General features: G+C 33.4%; 1 protein-coding gene across 1 annotated transcript in view; it reads left to right on the plus strand.

Moving 5' to 3' along the window:
- Nucleotides 1-20064, plus strand: part of LOC148947665 (eukaryotic translation initiation factor 3 subunit C-like) — a 63056-nt gene extending 42992 nt beyond the window's left edge. Inside the window, exons 7-14 of the mRNA XM_089095974.1 lie at nucleotides 1496-1626; nucleotides 2233-2381; nucleotides 3897-4071; nucleotides 6393-6590; nucleotides 8398-8677; nucleotides 10616-10809; nucleotides 14902-15102; nucleotides 19783-20064. Coding sequence (XP_088952100.1) covers nucleotides 1496-1626; nucleotides 2233-2381; nucleotides 3897-4071; nucleotides 6393-6590; nucleotides 8398-8677; nucleotides 10616-10809; nucleotides 14902-15102; nucleotides 19783-20049 — 1595 coding nt within the window. The 3' untranslated portion in view covers nucleotides 20050-20064. The remainder of the gene's footprint in view (nucleotides 1-1495; nucleotides 1627-2232; nucleotides 2382-3896; nucleotides 4072-6392; nucleotides 6591-8397; nucleotides 8678-10615; nucleotides 10810-14901; nucleotides 15103-19782) is intronic.
- Nucleotides 20065-24420: the final 4356 nt, after the last annotated feature.

Consider the following 24420-nt stretch of genomic DNA (forward strand, 5'->3'; position numbering starts at 1 on the left):
TTTTTGACTGGTCTAGCGGGCCTATTCCACTTAAATCTCTAGAAATTTCTACTTAAAGAAGTGTTTTGTTGAAGTACATGAGTAGAAAGAAATAAGCACGTCTGCTTAGCTCCAAAGTTGAAATCATGATTTTGGGAAATCTGTATGCCTTCCAAATTTCCAGTAAATAATTCTGGGAAAGCTGATCTAAATTCTCTGTCAGGGGACGGGGACGGTTAAAATTTCGTATCATTAGTTTTATTCCTAGGCGGACAACTGTGTTTCCTTCAAGTTTTACCGAGAGCCATAGTTATGGTTTCGGTTGTCTGTTCTGTACCTAACCGCTATCCATCAGAAGGGCTTATTGGATCTCAATTAAGTGTCGTAGGGATTAGCAGCTAGGGGGTCTTGTCGATCAGATTGCTTTTTGTGCTAGAAGCAAGAGTAATATTTATTTTATTCGTTTTATGTGTAATATAGAGTTTTATTTGTTGTTGTTGTTTTTTATTCTTCTATTTTCGTTTCTTGGATAGGGTGTGTCTTTTCATCCGTAAACCACCCGTGTTGCAGACATCATCACTGGTGTCTTTGGGTAATCGAAAAACGTATTTTATGGATACTGAGATCCATGAAAAGCAGTCTTTAGTGCATCTGTACTTTTATTGTCTCATACAGAAAACTTATTTTTGGAACTGTCCAGCCGCCTTGGAAATGAAACTTCAAAGTTTTTTCTCTGTGTGAAATAGTATCGGAAATAGCTGCTGCACCACTTCACGGTGGCCTAGGCAAATATGGTGCCTAGGACACCAAGTATATATTTGGCTTCAAAATTCTACTGGTTTTCCAACTCTGGAATTTAGCCCGAGATCTCTTATACAAATGCGCCGGTGGTATCGTTTTCTTAATATTACGCTTTGAAACAAACTTATTTTTGATAGACGTTGATGACATAATTACCTGGATGTTCGCAATGTATTTGTTGGTTAGTATTTGTTCTAGTTTTTCTTGACCTATAAGGCCGTTCCTGGGATTAGTAGACTAGTCACTTTGCCAACCAGGCACATTGAATCCTTCAATGAGTCCTGTATATCCTCGCCATCGTCGATTGTAAAATAACCTTACTCTTAAATTCATATTACCAGTTGCGTATAGAATTTCAGAAATCAATTTTTCTTTAATGATCAAAGATAAACTTTCTTCTCTACACTGTTTGAAAAATTTTAAAATTTCACGATTTCTGGCTATGGCGCCTTAGAGGGTTGCAATAAACCCCCTCTGGAAGACCAAATATATATAATACTCGCAAAGCGTGTAACAACATTCGAAACAAATTTGATGCTTTCCTAGAAGAAGAAAATATTTCAAGCCTTAGCCCCCCTCCCCTCCCGTCAATTTTGTAGAGTATCCTAACTTCTTTTAGAAACAATTTGTGGGGGTGCTCAGAGATGGCGATGAATTGGCGAGCTAATAAGTAAGTCTCATCTAGCGTCGATTTTGTACTCTAAAATTTTTTAATGTGGTGTCCCGATGCCGACTAAGCCAAAAATGTTCGATAAAAACGCAGAGATTACAGTTGAAAGTGTCTTGAAGAAGCTGAATGAAATAGTTTCTGCAAGAGGCAAAAAGGGAACCAACAAAGCGGAAATGGTAAGAATTGCCCTAATTAAAGATTTCGTTTTTTCCTTGCCTAATTTTTCTTTAATCCAGAGTCTTGGAAGATTTATTTTAATTCTGGCCGAAAGGCCCACGTTGTCGAAAACCAACAATTTATAAGTAAATATTGCTTTTTCGAATGTTGAAAGTTCATATTACATATATAGTTTTTTTATGACAGATTTTAATTATTTTTTTATATCTTAAAATAGTAAAACATTGAAGAATTGGCACCAGTTTTTAAACTACCCTGAAATTATTGTCACAAAAGATTGAAAGTTAAACAATGGTCCAAAATGGTGTTAACTTATCATTGTGTTTCGTTGAAGAAGGGAATCTTTTAAAATAACTTATACTTCAATGTGTGCTAGTGACTTTTTGAGACGCTCTATCGATTCTTCTATTGCTCTTAGATGTTATTTCTGTTGTACCCATACAAGCAGAAATCGGTTATTGATCTTTAGAGGCCTAAGCACAAGATTTTAATTGCTTATAGATAACACTTTAAAGTTACAACAGTTTCATTTCAACAGTTCAAACATTAGGAAAATTTTTAATCTCTTGGAGAAAAAAAAAAGAAAGCCCTTTTTTCTCTTTTAGGTAGACATGCTTCAAGAGCTATTGGAAATCGCTGAAGCTAATAATCTGGGTCCAGGTGTTTCAGTGAAAGTTCGTCTTTCTTTAGTTGCTGCTATTTTTGACTATAGTACCAAAGTATCGGATGCAATGAAGGTTGAACATTGGGACAAGTAAGTCTATTCTAAAATGATCTTTCCTAAACATAAATGAAATGTTTGTTCCTTTACGGGATTCATTTACTTTCTCTTCAGTCACTTTGACGGAATATGACAAATAAGCAGTGTGGGCCTGTGGCCCTAACAGCCCTGCCCTTGTTTTTAGTGTGATAATTTGATTGTTAGTTTAAATTAAATTGGCGATTACGCGCATTGATTGCATTATTATACACTTAGCTTAGATTCATCCATTTTAATTTATAGTATTTTTTTATTCTACTAGTCGTATTATGGAGTAATGTTTAATGTCTTCGATTAAATGAACTGTTTTGAAAATTCCGTTTTTAAGAAACAAAGTTATACTAGGTATATACCCTTGGCTCTCCGTGATTTAGCTAAATTCTTGGGGTGCTATGGAGGGAAACATGAGATTCTTAAAACGCAGACTGAAACACGACAAATTTCCTAATAAAAGAAAAAAATGTGACTTTCTTTAGTGTTGCCCCCATAGAAAAACTCTAGGATACTAAGTCCTCTCTCTCTCTCTCTCTCTCTCTCTCTCTCTCTCTCTCTCTCTCTCTCTCTCTCTCTAGATCTCTCTCTCTCTCTCTCTCTCTCTCTCTCTCTCTCTCTCTCTCTCTCTCTTTCTCTCTCTCTCTCTCTCTCTCTCTCTCTCTCAGTTTTATTTATTGATAGACTATCAAATTAAGTAATTTTAGGATAGGCACGATTTTTTGCTTCTGAAATCAAATTGGCCTTAAAGCTTACAACAGTGAAAAAATGTCATTGATGGCTTGGACATTAATGCTCCAATCGCCTGGTGAAAAAATAGCCACGAGCTTTAGGGATTCCTCATGTACTAAAGTGTGTTTTAAGTATAGATGCTCAAACACTGAATAAAGAAGAAAACGAAAATCACCATTAAATTAACAAAATATGTCACGACGTTTTTTATTACCATATAAATTCCAGTATAAGTGGAATGTTTTTGGCGTAAAAATATTATAGTTTTGTCTATTAAATGGCTCAATTATGGCAGCTAGAATTACAGTGTAAATTGTTCATCTCAAAGAAATATAATTTGAATATGTCTCGTTTTATTTATTATATGTATGTGATGTGACTCATATATTATTCCTTCTTTTTAATACCACATAGCCATAAAGAGGAGATCCCCTAAGCTACGTACACCCTATATAAGGTGTTGGTTTTCCAAGGATAAAAAAACGACCAATAACCTCATTGTGCTCTAAATTGTAAAATTTAGTAATGTTTAAGATAATGTTTACCTATTCCAGCCAATGAACACTTTTGTAAAGCTTCCACGAACTTGAAAACTCCCCCACTCCCCTATCCTCCTATTAAGAATTCTCTTGGTGCCCTTGTATACAATACAATAATACTTGAATAAAATATTGTTTATAAAAGAATATAATATTAAAATAATTAATTTTTTTTAATAATATCTTCCAGGTTTTTTTTTCAAGAGGTTTAAACTAATGAAATGATGACATACTGAAATATTTTTAGGCTACTAGTCACAGTAGATCAACTGATCAAAATGCTGGATAAGCATGACGACATTACTTTGACTGAGCAAATCACAGAAGAGAATGAACAATTTGGTAGTTCACCCTACAGAATTAGGGGCTGTATTCTAACTGTTGTTGAACGACTAGATGCTGAATTCATTAAGATATTGAAGGTATTTTTTACTAAACATTTTTTACATCTTACAAAACATCGAGGTATGGTATGCATACGAATTTCAGTGGGAATTTTCTTTTTTATTAGAACATTTTTGGAGCAGGCAAGTACACCGGCCTGCCAGGTCTCCTGGCTCCCTAAGATTTGAGGATTTTTTTTTCCTTTTCCATTTTTGCTTTAATCTCTATTAAAGTTGCCTTTTTTTGCTGGTGTTAATGAATTTTACCCTATTACTTTTCCTATTTTCGTTTAATGAATCTTGCTCTTTTTACTTTCTTGTTCTATTATAACACCTATATATAGAATTAAACTATTGCAAGTGCGTTATCAAAGCGAATACGAATATAGGTTAGTGGTAAGGGCGCTGCCAGAAATTGTCACTGAAAGTGAATTTCAGTGCCAATTGTTTTTCTGTGAGCTTGCGAACTCTTACCTATGTATTATGATTTTATTATCTTCCCAAAGTCTATTTCTACACAAAAGAATAAAACGTACTAGATTTATTTTATAAATTGTTATAACTCAAATATATCATTTTATATAATTGGCTCCCTGATTCTCCAGCATGTCAACGTCGTACTGATAGGCCTCTAACCTATTTTCCTGGTCAAGATTCGCTTCTTGGTAAAGTTCTTGATTTTCCTTCTATTACATTATATTAAAAAGTTGTTGGGATGATTTGACAAAAAAAAATATTAAATGGATCAAAAAAATATTTTAGTGAAAAATGATTTGTCATACATATTTTTTATATAAATTGTCTGCTTTTGATACTATGTGATTTTTGCGTCAGAGATCACGTTTTTCTTATATTAAGTAGACAATCATAAAATTCAAAACTGACTAGAAAAAATAAAGCTTGTTTTTTTAATCGTCTTTTTTTAGCTTATAATTGTGTGTGACCCTTGAGTAGTAATATACAAATTACATACATACTTACGAACTCTTAATCTTTACAGAGTTAACATAGAATATTCAAACATTATCCTTTCAATATATCTTCTGCAAATCGTTTTATCATTCTCGTTTCATTGTAATAACAGCTCTTGTTTAAAAAAAATTGGTGATGTGGATAGCTTTAGGTGGCTCGTTAGAGAACAAGTTTCCTATGCGCTACGAATTTCTCTTCTCTTCTGACTTGTCAAGTATAATTCATGGTCCATGAAAATCCTGCTCTCAATGTAATCTATCGTGAATTTGATTGGTTAAATTGCCTGCATCAGTTCCATTTTTGTTGTAAAAATCCTTTTCCGCCCCAATCTATTAAAGCTTCACTCTTTACCCCCTTGCAAAAACTTTCAACTTCCTCTAATTCTTGTCTTACGACCTCTTCCCACCTCATTCCATACGGCCTGCTTTCCGTTGGTAAGAACGATATACGACAATCTGCTCATTATAGCCCACTGTATATAAATAATATAACAGTAAGATGACGGCTCAATGATTTTTGGCTACTGCGTCCTCGGCGTGTACAAACAGCTCCTCCCATTTAATCTGCCATCGCGCGTATTTTCGCAGAAACTTTCTCAAAATGCCTTTGAAACCAACTCGAGACTTCGAAACCTACTTGTAATTTCTAAAAACATCTAATAATAACATTACACTAGTAATTACCGATTTTCATATATATGTTGGAATAAATTAAATTAAAATTAGATTCCTTAAAATTTAGTGTTACAAAGGTGAAGCCAAGTTTCGCGTTCAAGAGAAATCTGATTTGTCTACCCTTGTAAAAATCGAATGTCGCCTATTTTTATTATTGTTTAAATGATCTCCGGAGCAGTTTCATCTCGGTCCGGCTTTGTATAATGGTTGAGATAGGGAATGATCATACTGCATTATATTTTTATACAGTATTATAGCCTTAGAAAGTGGAATAGAACCACATTTTTCTTGCAGTTTGTTGTTTAATATAGGGTCAGTCTAATAGGTATCCAAAACTTTCGGTCGACAATTCCTCTAGAAAACATAGAACGAATCCTCCTTGGCCTTCCGAAGCACCCACGTTTTAGATCCATACTTGTAACTATAATAATAATAATGTAATTATAATGTTTAAGTATTACCCATATGTATCCAAATTTATAAATAGTGGCGTAAAACATAAAAGGAAAAAAGTGGAAAAGAATATAAAAAAGTGCATCAACTCAAACAGAAGTTTAAAAAAAATAGTATTTACCTTATATGTCCGATATATAGTTTAATATTTCTGCTATTGTCGAACCCAGAAAAAGGTTGTAAATGCTTGATCTTGTCAGGTTGAATATTTATTGTTGAACTCTTTTCTTTTTTATTAATTACATTGACTAAAATTTTCAGGACCCGACGAGTTTAAATACAATGGACCGACTTTGCAAGTTTATTTGTGGAAAAGATAATACAGACCGCTTGCGTCAGCGAGCAGTTCTTTATCAAATTTATCATTTAAGCCTTCATAATCGGTGGTTTGCCGCTAGGAATTTAATGCTGATGTCCCATCTTCAGGAAACTATTCAGCATTCAGATCCACCCACTCAGGTAAAATTGGTTACTTAGCAACAGTTTAGGACTAAAGCTGTGGCTAATAGGCTGTATAAATGTCGTTCGAGATAGGAAGCTAGTTGATCCTTTCTGTTTTATTTAGGCCTTGGCTGAGCCATTTGTGTTCGATTGGTTAGATTGGCTGCGAATTGTTTTTGAACAATTCAAGAATTTTATCAATTGTTTACTGGGTCGGTTAAAGGCAGAAAGGAATGAATGGAACGAGACTTGTTGGCAATAACCTGTTTTTTGGCAAATAACGTTAACCTGACCAACTCGAAATGAACTATAGTTTTTGCTTTCTAGTTTTTGTCTCGTTTAGACGCAAAGGCATGTTTTCACTATCTACCATGAATTTGCCGCTTTTTTTTAATTATATATTTTTATTTATTTATTTAGAAACTTAAATAACAGAATAATATCAAGCATTCAATCACAAAAGACCGAGAAGATCAATTGATATCAATATCAAACACAAAAGAAAATATTAAGAAAAAACAGTGTTTGAAATGTCCTATCTCCTTAAAGAATAATCTTATTAGTTTGTAGGAATTATTTATTGAAAGAGACATCTTTACCAAAAAGTAAAATTCCATTCTTGTTTAAATTCTGTATTCTCGTATTATCACTTTGCCCCATAGTTTTGTTTTTTTTTTTTTTTTTTTTTTTTTTTTTTTTTTTTAGCGCAATATTGCTTGAAATGTGCCTAATACGTTAGACAAAGATGAGGGCCAAGTTAGAGGAAGGAAGTATTCGCGGGTAGCTAAAAAAAATGTCACACATAATATTTGCAGTTCTTATAATAATTAAGATATTTAAATATTAATTAAGAAATTAAGACTGTTGCCTCAAAGACATTCACTAGATTTTAATATGAATATCCACTCTTATGTCAAAGCTTCCAGTCTTCCTTTCTCTGTCCACAATATCTTTTTTAGGCTATGTATCACTGAATATAAGAAAGGGACTGCAAGATGTCGATGCCCGAGTATATTAGACTAGTTTGACACAAATGGCTAGAACATGCATAGTAATCTCGTGTAAGGATTGTTATAGTCTTGGTTTTGTTTTACATTTATATCCATTAATTGCCATCTGGCCTACCCTTGGCTATTCTATGGATATTATGCTACTTTTTGGCTGCCAATCCTTCATGCTCGGGTATCATGTAGACTTACTCCCTCTTTGAAGTGAATGTTTGTTTTGGTATCAGTAAAGAAAGTAATTATTTTTTTATTTTCTGCTGTATAGTTTTTTTTTAGTTACTTTCTGTTTTGTATCAGATCTTGATAATCATTTTGTATGCGCTTTGCTTTTTGTCTTCGTCAAGACTTCGTGTTCTCGTGTTTTTCTCTCTCCCTCAATGATATAAATATTCACATTTTCTTTATTTATATTTAATTTAGTGAGCTTGAATGCAAAAAAATGCCATTGGTATTTTTCCCAGAATACCATGCCTTTTTTTTCAAAATAAAACAACGATGGGCCAAAGTGCTTTGCTTTTTGTAGGTGTCAAGACTTCGTCGACAATTATAACTGTTTAAATTATACACAAAGATTAATTCACATGTCAGTTCTCGTGTTTTTCTCTTTCCCTCAATGATATAAATATTCAACTTTTCTTTATTTATATTTAATTTAATGAGCTTGAGTGCAAAAAAAATGCTATTGTAATTTTTTCAAGAATATAGTGCCTTTTTTTTCAAAATTAAACAACCATGGGCCAAAGTGCTTGTGCTAGTGAGGCCCATGGGCCGTATGTTGTTTTGGTCAGCTTTAGATAAACACAACATTCTAATTTTAGATCTTGTACAATCGCACAATGGTACAGTTAGGTATGTGTGCTTTCCGCTATGGAAGCATTAAAGATGCTCACAATGCTTTACTGGATATTCAGTCTGGCGGGCGTGCTAAAGAATTGCTTGCTCAAGGTCTGTTGATGACAAGACAGATGGATAGGACTCAGGAACAGGAGAAGCTTGAAAAACAAAGACAAGTGCCCTTCCACATGCAAATCAACTTGGAGCTGCTGGAATGTGTTTACCTAGTTTCAGCTATGCTGATTGAAATCCCGTATATGGCCGGTAAGATCTATTGAGATTCATTTCAGGTTATAGATTGTCTCAGTTTTGGGGGAGAATTTAATTTCTGATCGTTTGAAAAAAAAATTCCAGGATATCCGGCTTTACTTCCACGGACAAATCAGCCTCTCCGCGGAAATATCCTCTGGACAATTCAATCCTGGCGAAAATTTACCCCGGACAATTACCCTTAATATGTCCACACATAAAATTGAATCGGTAAAGAGAAAGCAAGATATTTTATCCCCTCAGCAGAAAATTCATCCTCCCCTCCCACCATAAATATGTATGCATACTTCCTTCCCAATAACAAATACTATACGTAAACAATGGACAAATTTTATAATTTGAAGACCTTTCCCCAGGGGTTGTGGGAGGTCATGTTATCTCCAAAGACATAGCTATTGGGCATTTCAACTACGCTGAACAAAATAGCTATCTCAAAATTTTGATCGGACGATTTTGGGAAAAAAAGTGACGTGGGAGGGGGGCCTAGTTGCCCTCTAGTTTTTTTCGTCAATTTAAGAGTGCACCAAAACTTTTCATTTCCGTTAGAATGAGCTTTCTCCAGACGTTTTAGGCCCACTGGGCTGATACAATCACCTGGGGAAAAAAAATAAATAACAAAAAACAACTAAACACGCATCCGTGATCTTTCTTCTGGCAAAAATTACAAAATTCCACATTTTTGCAGATAGGAGCGTGGATCTGATGGTGTGATTTTTCATTAAAATTTTATGACTTCTAGGGGGTCTTTCTCCCTTTTTTTCGAAAATCAGACAAATTTTCTCAGGCTCGTAGCTTTTGATGGGTCAAACTAAACTTAATGAAACCTATATATTCGGAATCAGCATAATAAGCCAATTCTTTTGATATATCTATTGGTATCAAAATTCCGTTTTTTATAATTTTGGTTACTGTTGAGCCGGGTCGCTCCTTAATTACACTTTGTTACCATGAACTGTTTGAAAGTGTTGTTTTATAGAAAATATCTGACGAATTATGCTTCGTAGGTAAGCTAAATGCTTTGACTTCATTTGTCCTATGGTATTTAAATGTGTATTACACGGTCTTTGAGTTAGAGCGTCGTTTCCAACCTTTTAACCCCTCCCACCGTGAAAAAGAAAAAAAGGAAAGCCTCTTTTTATTATTCGAAGAATTGAATGACTTAAAAACAAAACTTTTGTTTACTTTTGTAATTAACTGTTTTTTTTTTTTCTCATTAGTTATAGGTTGATACACGCCTATTTTTCTAATTTTTATTTATGCATTTAAAAAACTTCTAATTAAAATCTAATAAATAATATTTAAGTTATTTTGTTAACAGGCAATGAGTTTTTTTCTGATTGGCAATGACCCCTAGGCTGAGATTCAAGGGGATAGATGTACCAAAAGTTTGTTATCGGTTTCATCATGGCTGAGCCCCCGCCCCCTGCCCTCCCTACCTCCTATGAAGTAAATACGACCTGTGATTGAACCGCATAGAGAGCTACAAAGATAAAATTAACTCATTTTAAAAAGTATTTGGTTCGCAAATACATCTATTTTTCTGATCAATATGCTTTTTTTTTCACAATTTTTAATTGGATTTTCGTTCCCCTCCCTCCCCCTCCCCTGGTTTTTTTTTTTTTTTTTTTTTTTTTTACAAACATTGGTTGTTGGTTTTAGTACGAAGCTGGAGGATTTATTCAGGCATATTGGCTAAAGTCTGTTCGCCAAATAAATCGAGTTTACATTAAAAACAGATTGCAAGATAATTTCATGCCCTTTTAGCGTTAAGAGACGGATCCAGCTCCCAATAAATCTAAGAATTCCCTTAATAATGGCTGACATATTAAATTCTTTAATGACATATTCATCAAAAAAGATACCGGGTCTTGAGTGGATTCACGTTGTATTGCTTGGTTTGTCTTTCCTACTTTCAATTATTTTCTTATATAGCGCATGAAAGTGATGCTAGAATGCGTATGATTTCGAAAAGTTTCCATCATCAACTTAAAATGTCAGAACGTCAAGCTGTAATTGGTCCGCCCGAATCAATGAGAGAACACGTTGTAGCTGCCGCCAAGGCCATGCGCAATGGCAACTGGGAAGCATGTAAAAATTATCTAATCAATGATAAGATGAATACCAAGGTTTGCTTATAGTTTATTTATTTTGAAAGGTTTTTTTTACAAATTGACCCATTAACCCTTTCCGACGAAGTGGTTCCAACTTGAAACCACCTTTTTAAATAATTTTACCATGATCCGTATGTGGTAAAAATAATAAACCACTGGTCTAGCATATGCCTAGCAACGCTATCTGACGGACAAAATTTTATGGGCAGCCTAATTGATACCTAGTGTGGGGACACCTAGTATTTAGATTGGACCACATGCTGTTTTTTAATAAAAAGTAAGAAAGTTTAAAATACTTGGTAATAGTGGCATCTTCAGTATTTTCTTTCTGTCAATTTGTTCTTTATGTAGTAGATTACAAGTTATTAGCACCACATTTTCCGTAATTAAGCACGATAAGGATTTATTGGAAAGTAGCGGGGGTTAATCCCCAAGGCCAACCTTGCAGCATATGCTAAATTTTTTTTTTTTTTTTTTTTTTTTTTTTGGGTGCTTTTTAGTTTTTTACCGAATAAGCCGCACAAAAAAAAAATTAAAAATAATCAAATTCCCCAAAAATGATCCTATCATATAAAATCTTAAAATGATTTTGCTCATTTTTATTTTTTAATTCTAAATTCTTGATGTAATAGACCACATAGTATTTCAAACAAACTTCTAAGCTACTCAGAAAGGTGTTTCGTTCACCCCAATTACTCGAGATGAAATGAAAGTTTTTTTTAGCAGTATGTATGTTTCTGAGCGTCAGACAGTACCATCTTATTAAGATTTCTGGTCAAGTCATGATGAACTCAGAGATAATTACATCTCTGGACTGATGAATATAAGCCATTTCAGCTGGTTTCTTGCTCATGTTCATCTCAATAACAATTTGATCTTACCTCAGAAAGGAAGTGACAACTATGACAAACTCTACAAGATCAGGCCTCTGATTGAAGAACTACGCTCAAGATTTTGAAAGATTTAAAAGCCTACCAAAGAGCAGGCCGTCGACGAAAGTATGCTCAAATTCAAAGGACACATTGCTTTCAAACATTATATGCCTATGAAGCCCATAAAACGAGGCTACAAGATCTGGGTCAGAGCAGACACGCACGGCTTCGCGTGTGATTTTTATGTCTACACCAGGAAGTTATCTGACACTAGAAAGTTTGGACTTGGAAAAGAAGTAGTTATCAATATTACCACGGGATTGCAAGGCAAAAAATATCAAATTTATTTTGACAATTTCTTCAGTTCAGTAAACCTCATGGAAAAAAGGAAGAACAACAAGCTCTACCGCTGTGATGCACTTCAGGCAAACCATAATGGTCTTTCCAAACTCAAAGCCAAATAAGAGCTGAGACAAGGTGGTTTGGACTACGCTGTGAGTTCAGATGGAATCTTTTGTGTATACTGGAAGGAGAAATGATGTGTACAACTTCTTTTGACGATTCATAAAGGAAGAGAAGTGACACAGATTGGTAGGAAGGAGAAAGATGGATCTATTACCCTAGTTACATGACCAAAGTGGTCATCGAGTGCAACAAGTTTATGGGATGTGTCGACAAAGCTGATATGTTGAAGTCTCTATGGGATTGACAGAAAAAGCAGAAAGTGGTGGCACCGATTACTGTGGCACTTCATAGACATTACAACGATCAATGCCTTTGTCTTGTTCAAGTTGTCCACTATACCAGATGCTAACAAGATGATGTTGAAAGACTTTAGATGTCGCATTGTTACTGGTTTGGTTGAAAGTTATTTGTGCAAGGGAGAGAGGTCGGGCATCCAGAAAATTGAAAGTTTTCCCCAAATTCAAGCCTTACGTTCCTCCATAAAAGAGATTGGATCAATAAAAACACTTACCTGTGCAAGCTACTTCAAGAAGATCTGCTCAATGCAGTACAAAGATTGAGCCCCATCGCACAAAATAGCAATGTTCAGTTTGTAACGTTCCATTGCGAATGAATTGCACAAAGAACTGCTTAAGGTCTTTTCACCAGAAGTGAGGTTTTTTCTGCACATGTTTCAAAGTGGTCTCTACCAGACACCACCTTATATTTCATTTCATAGTTGGAATAAATTTTTTTTAGTTCAATATTTGTCGGTTTCTAAGCCCAGGGACACAGGAAACGTAAAAAAAGGCGAAATTTTCTGACGATTTCATAATTCGTGCCGGAAAGGGTTAAGGTTTGCATTACCTTTGCAAGTCTTGGTGTGTTATTTTTGAACAATCCTTAGGTTTCAATATTTCGATATTAAGTTTAATATTCTAGATTTCATATTTTAAGTTTTAAGCTTAATATTTTATTTAAAGTTTTATATTTTACGTTAATATTTTAGGTTTAATATTTCGATATTAGGTTTTAATATTTGGATATCATTAAGACGACAGATCTGCTGTCATTGGGTGGTTGATATTCAACGTTATCCATCTACCGAACCACATTTTTGAAATTTGTTTTGATTTTTTTTTTAGATTTAAAAACGAACAAACAAAAGTTCAGATGGAGATGAGTCATTTTATTCGAAAGCGAAAACAGATACAAAAAAAAATCTGGATATTTCGGTCACGTACACCAGTGATATTCATCAGCAGATAAACTAAAGTATTACAGTTAAAACTAACGATTTTTGTACAGAACAAAATAATTACTTTCGAGTCTTAAATAGTTTCCGATTCAGTGACTGAATTTTTCTGAGAGAGTGGGATAACAGGGTTCATTCAAAGTCTTGATTTCTAAACTTTTCTCCTTAGATTTAAAAAGAAGTTGAAGATATGTCAGAAACACACAACAATAGAAAAATCTTCCTATTTTTAAGTCAGTTTAGATCATTCTCAAAGCAAAATCTAAGCAGCATTATAATTCTTGCTGTATGAATGGATAAATCTGAAACTAACAAATTCAGTAGTATAATATAAGGATTTTGTACTTTTAGCGCAAGTTAGAGTTGTAGGCTTGTCGCAGGATTGTATGTTTCACAAATAAACCCTTTACCATCAAATGTACCTTTGCAAAGTGACTTATATAATAAGGTTCTGTCAACGTTTAGAATAATTTAACTTGAATTTGAAGCTATTGGTGAAAATTACTTTTGAATAAATGCCGAGGATTAAAGTTAGGTTTGGCCAAAGATCGAACTTCGCTTCGGCAGCTGAGTTTCGTATCGCCGGACAAAAAAAGTGCTTCCTCCGTTATATACGGTCGTCGTCAAACTTCGACCTTAAAGTCGACCTTAAATATTTATACAAAGCCACAATTTACTTAGGAACGATTCAAATAATCAAAAAGACAAGCCGCTTCTAAGAGATGGCTCTTGTTTAATGCTTGCTATTCGAAGTCTGCCTTGTTTTGATTAAAATCCATCTTTTGCGCTAAGCACATCAGAAGAGTCCTCGTTCGCTAAAAAAAAGAATGAATATTTGGAACAAAAATTACACTTACCACTGGATAAACGAAGTAAGTCTAGGTGTTTTCCATTTCATTTCAAAGATTGTGTGTTCAATTTCATAGGCACTGTGCATTTAGTTTTACTTAAATGTTCAATGGTTTTTCATCTTGTTGAATCTAATGCTATCTGTTTATTATTCTTTGTTTTAATATTTCCATTTTCCTCATACTTTAAGTTACTAGCTTCACTAACTCAAGAAATTGCGTGTCTGAGCTATACATAGTGTAATAAAGGAAAGCAAACGCATTTGTAAAAGCTTTTTTATATTGGGCTCCATTTTCTTCGAATTTAAATCAGAAATTAAAGAAAAAATTCTTTTATCCTACTCGAAAGCAAAAAAACTCAAACGTTTTATCGTTGCATTCCTCTGTAAGAAATGTGTATCAGCATCTATGAATGATCATTTTTATAGATAGCCTGATCTGTTTTATGGATTCGGATATCGATGAAAGCAGGTGGCCAAATCAAGGTTTGGATGGTGAAGTCTGATTTCTTTAGAAACTTAATTTGTAAGTACCTATTTATCGGGTATATTGAATCCCCCCCCTTCTTCTCTAAATTAACCGCTTATTCATTTGTAATGGTAGTTTTGTCTTGACTCAATTGTGCTGTACTCTATCAATTCACTGCCTTTTGTAGCATGTGTTAAATATGTATATTATTTTGTTTTAGGTGTGGTCTTTATTCAAGCAAGGAGATGTTCGTCCAACATTGATTCGCAAAATCCAAGAAGAAACAATGCGAACCTACTTGTTTACATTTTCCAAAGTATATGATTCCTTTTCTGTTCGAAGACTTTCTCAGATGTTCCAACTTGAGCTTAGGGATGTTCATTCTATTGTTTCTAAGATGATTATCCGTGAAGAATTGATGGTAAGTTACTTATGACGTTTGATTGAAACCAATTAATTAATATAAAAGTTCTTGAGAATGCTCAAAATGTCCTTGAAGGTGTTGTTAGATTAGAGGGTAAAAAATGCATTTGAGATTTTTTTTGCGTGTTCAGCCTCTTTTTTGGTGTTTTCTTAGTATTTTGAAAAATGATATAAAAATAAAAAAATGCATTGACTACGTTCATGAAAAAAAAACAAGTGCCCGAATACAAACTGAAGAGGCGATGATTTTAACTTAGACTCGAGTGGTATCTATATATAAAAAAAAGATAATTGGGTAGGTTTAGAGGAGGGTTTCTTTTAATTTGGATGCCACTAAAAGGATTATTTTGAATAATTAATCTGAACTTGCTTTTTGGTCACTAGTACGTTGATGTGAACTAAGAATATAAAATATATTTGATTTGGAATATAGAATTAAAAATATATTAAGATGCAGTAAAAAGTTCAATATAGAAAAATTTTGTCTGTACGATAGCTGTCTTTCAACGTCGTTCCAAGTCGCAATTTTTGTAATATTTAAAAGCATTTGAAATTTTATGACCACACGAAGAGTAAGAGGTCTCAGTAGTGAAAGTCAGGTATCATTAATAGAAAAGAACAAATAAAGGTGACCTGGGGCTTAGAAAAAAAAACGAAAGCAAACTTGATCCACTTGCACTCAATAGCTGTTGAAAAAAAGAACGGGTAAGATATTTCAGTTATACCATATCTGAAATACTAGGCTCAGTTACTTGTACTTTGTTCTTCTTAAAAACTGTCTTTGTCAATATAAATCGGCTGAAACTTCAAGTTTATTTAGCAATAACTTAGAAAAGTAAAATAATTCTATCCTCGTTTTTTTTTTTTTTTTTTTTTTTTTTTTTTTTTTTTTTTTTTTGAAAGAGAAAGAATTTAGTCGGTTCATTGATCCATTTTGGAATTTGCTCAAGTAAAAAATGATAAATTAGTTTCAAAGATTTTATTCATTTATGTTTTCATATAATTTTTTTTAATAAAAACTAATTTAATAATGAAATACATATTGAAAAATACTATGCTAGAGTAAGGCTTATAGTATAAATTCTTCTAGTGAAACCCATTTGAGTTAAACGAAATGTATTAAATAAAATTTCTGATAATTTGTCCCTGAAGTTTTATCTTTTGTTCAACCTGTTTAAGTTGTTCATGTTGTTTAGCTTCTATTTAAATTGATAATGAAACTTGAATTGACGAACAGGCGTACTATCTTTTATCTTACTGTATTAAATTAAAAGAACAAGTTTCTTTCCTGAAAAGCAGAAAGGGATTTTTTATCCTAATTTGTGCTGATATTAGCTTACGTAAGGTGTCAAGCCTCTGACGAGCAGAAATTACTATGATTTAGCAAATGGAAGTTAAAAAAAAACAGAAAATACATTGAACAACGATTTCCAAGTTAAAACGAAAATAAATTATAAATATGGTTTTACCAGCCCCCGCCCTTAAACCCCACATAAGGCTAAGATGTCATTGTAACTTAATTAAAAAAAATGAATAATAAAAATGGAGAGAATTGTTTAGCCAATTGTATTTTATGTGTTTGCAAAAAAAAAGAAGATAAAAAAAACACTGACAAGAATGAGGTCTTTGTTAAACAATAAAACCCTGTGATGTCGCTGGTGAGTGATGACGATGATCTAATTGGCAGCATCTCATTTCGTCATAAAAGTTTTATGAAGGAGATTTGATAAAAATAAGTTGCCCCTCCGCCTAACCCCCCCCCCCCCCAAATGATTGTGTTTTTCCTTTAATGAAAAATAAGAAAATAGCTTGAATTGAAAGTTTTGTCTAGTCAAGTCATTTTAATACATTTATAAGAAATTGATTTGAAAGGAGCAAGCTATTTATGAAAATTTATAACAATAACTAATAAAACTCCAATTACTTAGATGCTGAATTCTAGAAAAAAATTCCCCTAGGTTTGTCTAGTAGCTTTCTTAGTTTTTTATAGAAAAAAAAATTTACTTTTGCTAGTATGACAAGGGCAATAGCATTTTGGGGGTTAAAGGAGCTGCAACGCCACCCTTATTTTTCGTATTTGATTTTAATTTTAAAATTTACTTTAGCCTTCATTGTGATTTCTCTGTCTTATAAAATTTCACTCCTTTCATTTTATATTCTTTTCAGTTGACTTTGCTTCCATTTCTTTATTCTATTCTTTTTAGTCTTGGTTTTCGACGTAGGCATATTTCTGATCTCTTGAAATTATAAATTCACTCTCCACTTTCTATGGGGAAAACCTTTTTCCTTTTTTTTCTTCCGTTCGTTTTTAATGAAGTAGTTTTTTGACATATATTATTAATATTTGCAATGGGGGCTAAGAAGTTTTATTTACAATATCAGTTAGCGCTAATTACTGGTAGTGATCATGGTAAGAATACCTGCACAATGATTTTAAGCTTTTATATTACATTATTAGTCTCAGATTTCTAATCAACATGATCAGAAACCTTTAAACACTTATTCTGGCAGAAATATAAAAAAAAAATCGTTGGGAAATATGCACTTAGTGTGGTGATTTAGGATATTCGTGTTTAATACTAATGTCTTATTTTGAATCACTTAGTAAAATTCTTAAATAATCCCTGATGGATAATAAGTCTAAAGTGGCGGAGTATGTGAATTTGAATTAAGTAGGGGGGGGGCATGGATGGAACAAGGGCCCAGCCGCCCAAATTTGGCCCTCCAACCATTATTATCGAAAATCCATCCATTAGTTAGATTGACTTAAAGGCATTGATTCCAGTATTACCTCAGGAAGTATTTACCAAAATTATAGATAAATTAAGTTTATGCTCCGTATTTCTTAGTGTGTCATCGACAATTCCCTTGTTTCTCAAAATATTGAAGCTGATTCTTCGTCTGTTCCTTCAAAAAAAAGTATGGGTGTGTACAGAACAAGTGGACATATTTTATTATATTTTGTGACGGATAATCGTCAATAAAAAAATGTGTATTGCTGTATGCCTAAAGATTCTACAAAATTTGTCAAAAGTCCGTGTACGTAAAATCAAGTTCTAGGTCTTTCTTGTCTCCCAACAGCAAAACCCATTTTTTATGATATGACAACTCTGGTATGAAATTTTATTTTACTTATTTTGCGAAATATCCGGAAAAAGTGGCATCCTGTGTCTGTTATCATTCAAACTAACGAATAGCACATAGACTAGTGGTACCCCTAATGAGGCGTGTTTAATCTTTTTTTACTTCCTTATTTATATTTTACTTATATTCTAATTGATTAGAATGTCCTCTTGTCGGGGGGGGGGGGTAATTTTTAAAAATTTTTTTACATTTACACTTCTCAGTCACGATTTTGGCTCTTCGGTGATTTTGTCTATGATTTATAAAATAATTTTATATTTATAAAGCACCATTTATAAATAAATAGTGTTTTACTGGTTTTTCTTGATGCTTGGCCATCATGCAGGCCCCCACCATTCTTGAAGTTTCTGCTATTTACGGCATCAATATAGGAGTGAATTTATTCGTTTTTATTATTTTTTTTAATAATAGCAATCATCTTCTATTAAAGCAAAGAAAAGCTTCACTACTTATATTATCCCTCTTACTTGCTCATCTCTTCGAGAACTCTTTTTTGGTTAGTAATCTTAAGCATCGTATGGAGATTTCTTATCAGTATTCTGTATGGTATAACTGCAAGAAACAACCCCATTTATAATGAACTTATCAATTCCGATCGTTTTTATATCTGTCCACAGAATCATGTATCACAACCTAATAGAATCTCTGATAATGCCATGTCTGGTAAGCAACTACCCTTTAAAAAAGCTATACATACAATCAAAGTTTGAAATGCCATTCACTATCGGATCATAGATTCAGTTACCCTTTCATCGTTAATTGGAAAGGGTCTTCATACAAGTTTATTGCTTGTTTTAAGGTTTTTTATATGTATGTATTGTCCTGTATTAGAATATTAGAAGCTGTATGTATTGCCAAGATTAGAATATTAGAAGCTACAGTGATGACAGTGGTCAAATATGGCTCGGAAGCATGGGTGCTCCGAAAAGCGAATGAAGATTTGCTAGATGTTTTCCAAAGAAATTGCTTAAGTATTGTTCTGGGTACCCGGCTGACTGACCGTATTTCAAACAATAGGCTATACGAAAAATGTGGTTCAATACCGCTTTCTAGGGCTATAATGAAAGAAAGGTTGGGGTAGCTAGGGTACGTTGTGCGGATGAAGGATGGCAGATTGCCAAAGATTGTTCTTTTCGGCCAACCGTCTAGAGCTAAACAGAAAGCAGGTCGTTCTCGTCTGGGGTGGGAGGACGTCATAAAGAATGATTTAAGGGAAATGGGAACTTCATGGGCGGGCGTAAAAAGGGAGGCTTTGAGTAGATTGGGATGGAGGAGGAGCGTGCGTAGCTGTGTTGGCCGCAGGCGGCTAGGTGCTGCGGTGAGTTGTTAGTAGTAGTAGTAGTAGTAGTAGTATTGTCCTCTGGGCTCTTATCTGTATTTTTTATTATTTTGCACTGAAGCCTGCTGAGCGGGATTTTGTGTTCAGTTGCCCTTTCATCGTTACTTGGAGATGGGATTCTTTTAAGTCTAGTGTTTGTTTTAAGATATTTTTTTATGGTATAATGTCATCCTTTTTCTTTTTTTAATAACACAGGCATCTTTAGATGAGCCAACTCAAAGTGTAGTTATGCATCGAACTGAGCCCAGTCGTCTACAATCATATTCACTTCAGTTAGCTGATCGACTTCTGTCATTGGTTGAAAACAACGAAAGAATACCTGAAATAAAGCAGGGCGGTCGAGTGCCAATGCAACAGGGATATAGGGATAGGCCATATCAAAGGCGAGAAGATGGCAAAGGTGGAGCTTGGCCTGGAAGAGGTGATCGGGAAAGAACTAGAAGGGTAAGCCTTTATGGTTAATGTAAACCTTAGATTAGTTGTCAAAAGAAACAATGCAATTTCAACTTGAATGTTAATAAACAGATTTCCGGTTTCTAAAACATGAATATTTTTAAATCTTCTGGCCGGCACGTACCATTCACGCCCTGAAATGTCCGGTTGTTACTTGGGGGTGGGAGATTAATCGTCAAAGCAGCAGATAAATGACGTGTATAATATGTATATAAAGAATGAGTGTAGAATAAGAGATAAAACTGTTATTTTCATATCTTTATTTTTGGAATGATTCGGTCTTAAGGGCGGTGGTACCATTTTGACTAGCCGTCATAACATCTAACCATCAGAACCACTAACCGTCATAACATCTGAAATTTTTTTAAGTTTATTTAATAGTAATAAGTATATAATAGTTTAGAAACAAATTTCGGATATATATTTGCACATAAGGGGGGGGGGGGGTAAAGCATAGTATATATTAAATAAGTAACCAAACAGAACCTATGTACCTTTTCCCCCAAAAAACCCAAAAAAATAAAGTTTTAAAATTTTAGTTGTTATGACGGTTAGTGGTTCTGACGGATTCTTTTGTTGATGTTATGAAGGAGTTTGTCGATGTCCTGACGTTAGTGCTTCTGTCGGTTAAATTTTATGACTCCTTTCCCTCTCAAGGCATTTGATAAATTTTAACTTAGTCAAACGTTTTTTTATATTTTAAATGAAATAATAACAAATACCCGCTAACTACGCCCCCCCTCCAAAACCAATTACTCGTTTCTAGATCTTGTAATTTCGAAAAAATTTTCTATTTCTTTAATCTAATTTGAAGAAAAAAAAGTGTTTAAATACAGATCATTTGTATTGTCTTAAATTAAAAAATTATATAGTAATTAACATTGTAACCTCGTTGCTTGTTTTCTGAAGTTAACTTACCTGGTATATGAGAAAGTCAATTACTAATAATCCAGAAACTAAACCAAAGGTCAGAAAATCTAAATATAATAGCTGAACCCTATTCCACCCTTTGTGTCAACGATACAACGATCGAAATACAATCAAGTTTTTGTTAGCCATCTCCAAAAAGTTTTGCCTTTTCAAGAAGGCACTTGAGGGTAATTTGACTTTACAAAACACTAGATTAAGCTTTTTACGAACCGGCTTCCAGTTGCAAGACGAGAAGCCAAGAGACAACTGTGATTGTGTCGAATCTCTGGCACAGTGCGAGAAGTTTTGTGAAAATATATCGTGTTGATGGACAATGGTAGCCTAATATTTTTACATTGTGTTATTTTAGTGAAAAGAAAAGGTTAATTTGCATTTGTTAGTGTCTCTTCTTAGAATTCACACTTTTAGAATTCATATACATACTTAATATTATTGTAAATTTTATTCACACTTTTAAAGAATTTTGTTAAGTTTTTAAGAATTATTTTACTTTTGCTTATTCTAAATATGATCTTTTTCTTACTTTTTCCGTTCTATTTTCTGTTTCTCAAGTGTTCTTTGCCTCGAGGGTAAATCTGTTTTTGTGAGTGGTTCCCTTGTTGGTGATAGTTTATTGATGGATTAATAGAATATTCCCCAATAAAAGCAGTTTAGAGGAAGTTTCTTGAAGATTAAATTTCTTCACTTTGCGTATATGTGTTATATGTTTCTTGATTAACAACAAATTTCTTTTCATGCCGGTGGCAAAATATGATACAAAATAAAATATTTGTAAAATAAAACATATAAAATACATTACCGCGTTATACTCTATATGTATTATTTCTAAATTTTTCGGACTTAAATATCATTGGCTTATATTTATTTTATATCAGTTATTTAAACATAAACGACCCTAGTTTTTCAATCTTTGTGGCACTGCTTTTGTTTGGAGAATTGTTAAACAAAACCCTGATGAAGCTGAGTTTGAAGCCACTTTTTCCTGTTAGTGTTTGAATTCACCTATTATGCCGCAGAGGAATATTTTTTCTAAAGAAAAAAAATGTGACTGTTTAAACGCTTGCCTTTGCAGCTTTTGGGACAGAGACTACTGCTCAAGATAAAGAAAAATGTTTGCACAAATGATTGAAGTAGAACTGTCTTACCAATGTTACCTGGATCTGAAAAAAAATCTTTGAGAAGGACAGTGTTCTAGCAATCCTTGAGAATACTTTGGAGTACCTTACCTATAGCGTTTCTCTGATGAATGTGTCATGAGTGAAATATTTAACCACAGCAATATCTACTCTCCGAATATCTACAAGATCGTTGGCTTGTCTGTCAAAGAACTATTGACTTTTATCGTTGTTATATCTTATAATTCAAGCGTCACCCTCCCGCATATGTCAGAAAGGGAATTCTGGGTATTGAGATAATGATGGAGGAGGAGCGTGTGTAGCTGTACTGGCCTCAGGCGGCTGACAAATCCCACAAGATAAGGCCATGAACAGATGAAATTAATGAAAGCAAGAATCAGGTCTGCACCATTATTTATGTGTTTCGATTAGCTTAATGTGTAAAAATTGACTTTTAAGAAACAGAGAATAAGGATTGCTCAACAAACTGATACGTGTAGGACTGTATTAACAAAACTAAGACCCATGGAGGTATTTTCAAGGACCTACTCCACACCCCGCCACGTCTCCCTCCCGCGACTTGAAAAAGTAATGAAGTGCGCGGTCTGGCATAGGTGTATTATGGTCCGGCAGTTATTAATTTATTTGATTATTTTTAATAAATGTCATATTTTTTTAACTTCTTGCTGGGACATTCCCGGAAATATTTGTGAGACAGAACAGGATTTATTTTTCATTTAGAATCGAGAGGATTAACTTCTTTACTATTATTTTCTTTTTCAATTTTTATATTTAGACTATTAAATTCAACATAAACACATTATTTAATATTGTATATTCTCTTCTTTTTTTTAATTTTTTCTATTAATAGTTAAAAAATAAAAAAAATTATTATTTATTATTTAACAATTTTTAAAGTTTATATTAAAATAAACTGTCGAGGTTGTTTTTTTTTATTTTTTCTTTTTTTTTATTTAGAATTTAGTTTTTCTTTTTTTTACGCAAGAAATTGTATATACATTTCGTTTATTTTTTGTAAAATTTTTAAATATTTTTATTCGAAGACTTCAGAACCGGAGACGATGGGGGAAAACCATTCCACCCTCCAAAATAAAAAGCATTCCTTTCGGAAACATGCTTCTGAAAGTTTATTGAAAATAATTTCGCGAATAATGTTCTTTCTTCTTTTCAAATAGAAAAGAAGTCTGAAAATTGTCTGATGTTAACAAAATTATTCATACCAGTGAATGGTAAGTAAAGAGTTACTCTTTTCAATAGTAATTGAAACTATAAGAAACAGAAGGTATCTTCAATCTTAAAACAAGCAATATATATATATATATTCTCGAAAACTGATATTTTTTTTTTTTTTAATCGGCAAGCCAACATTTTATGACCTGAAAAAAAAACGATCTAAATATATTCACGACTTTGAAAAAATTTTTTTCCCGCCCCCCAGCGCCCTTACAGTATTTTTCTTAAATACTATGAAGAAGTGTGGCTGTGACCGGAGAGTCAAAAAACGGTGAGTGAATATTAACCACATCATTACTCTTTTTAAAGGTTGCGACTTGATTTATTTTGTAAAACATTGCGAATGCTTAATTAATTAGTAGCCTAACAGAAGCCTATCCGCCTAAACAGGCAAAAAATAGAGTAAGCGATTGTTACCGGTCTATATATATAATATATATCCTGAGATTGTTTCTAGATCTCAAGGTCTTTCCACTGACGTTGACTTTGTATTTTGGGTTCGGCTCTATTTTTGTCGTTTGTAAAACATCAAGGCATTTTTTACGACCAAACCAGAATTAGACTAAAATAGTCCCGCCTCTGCACTTGACTGTTATGCCAATTGGAGGGGGAGAATTAATCCAGGGTTTGAAAAATACCTTCTCTTTGTGCATTAGAAGACGAGCAGAAACGAAGTCTTATGATGTTACAAGCTATAATTAAAAAATGAGTCTTTTTTTACTGACAAACCAGGCAAAGAAGAGAGTAAGTGATTATTACCGTAATTATGGTTTTGTATATAAGATAAGCTATTCCATAATATATCTTAGGACTCTTTGTTTTAATATAGATATATCTACACGTGTAGAAATTTTTATTTTCGGTTTCTATTTTGTTGTTATTATAATAAATTTATAATAAATTTTCTATTATAATAAATAGCATTTATTATAAGTAACCCTGAAATTAGAACAAGCTCTTTCAGCCCCTGCACGTGGCTGGGATGCCAATTGGAGAAGAATTGACACCCAAAAGTTTAAAAAAAAATACCTTCGCCTTTGGATCTAAAAAAAATAAAACTAAATCTAGAAGAAAAAAATAA

The sequence above is a fragment of the Artemia sp. Qi Xiang Cuo genome, chromosome 10, assembly GCF_049724085.1.
Source record: "Artemia sp. Qi Xiang Cuo chromosome 10, ASM4972408v1, whole genome shotgun sequence".
NCBI lineage: Eukaryota > Metazoa > Arthropoda > Branchiopoda > Anostraca > Artemiidae > Artemia > Artemia sp. Qi Xiang Cuo.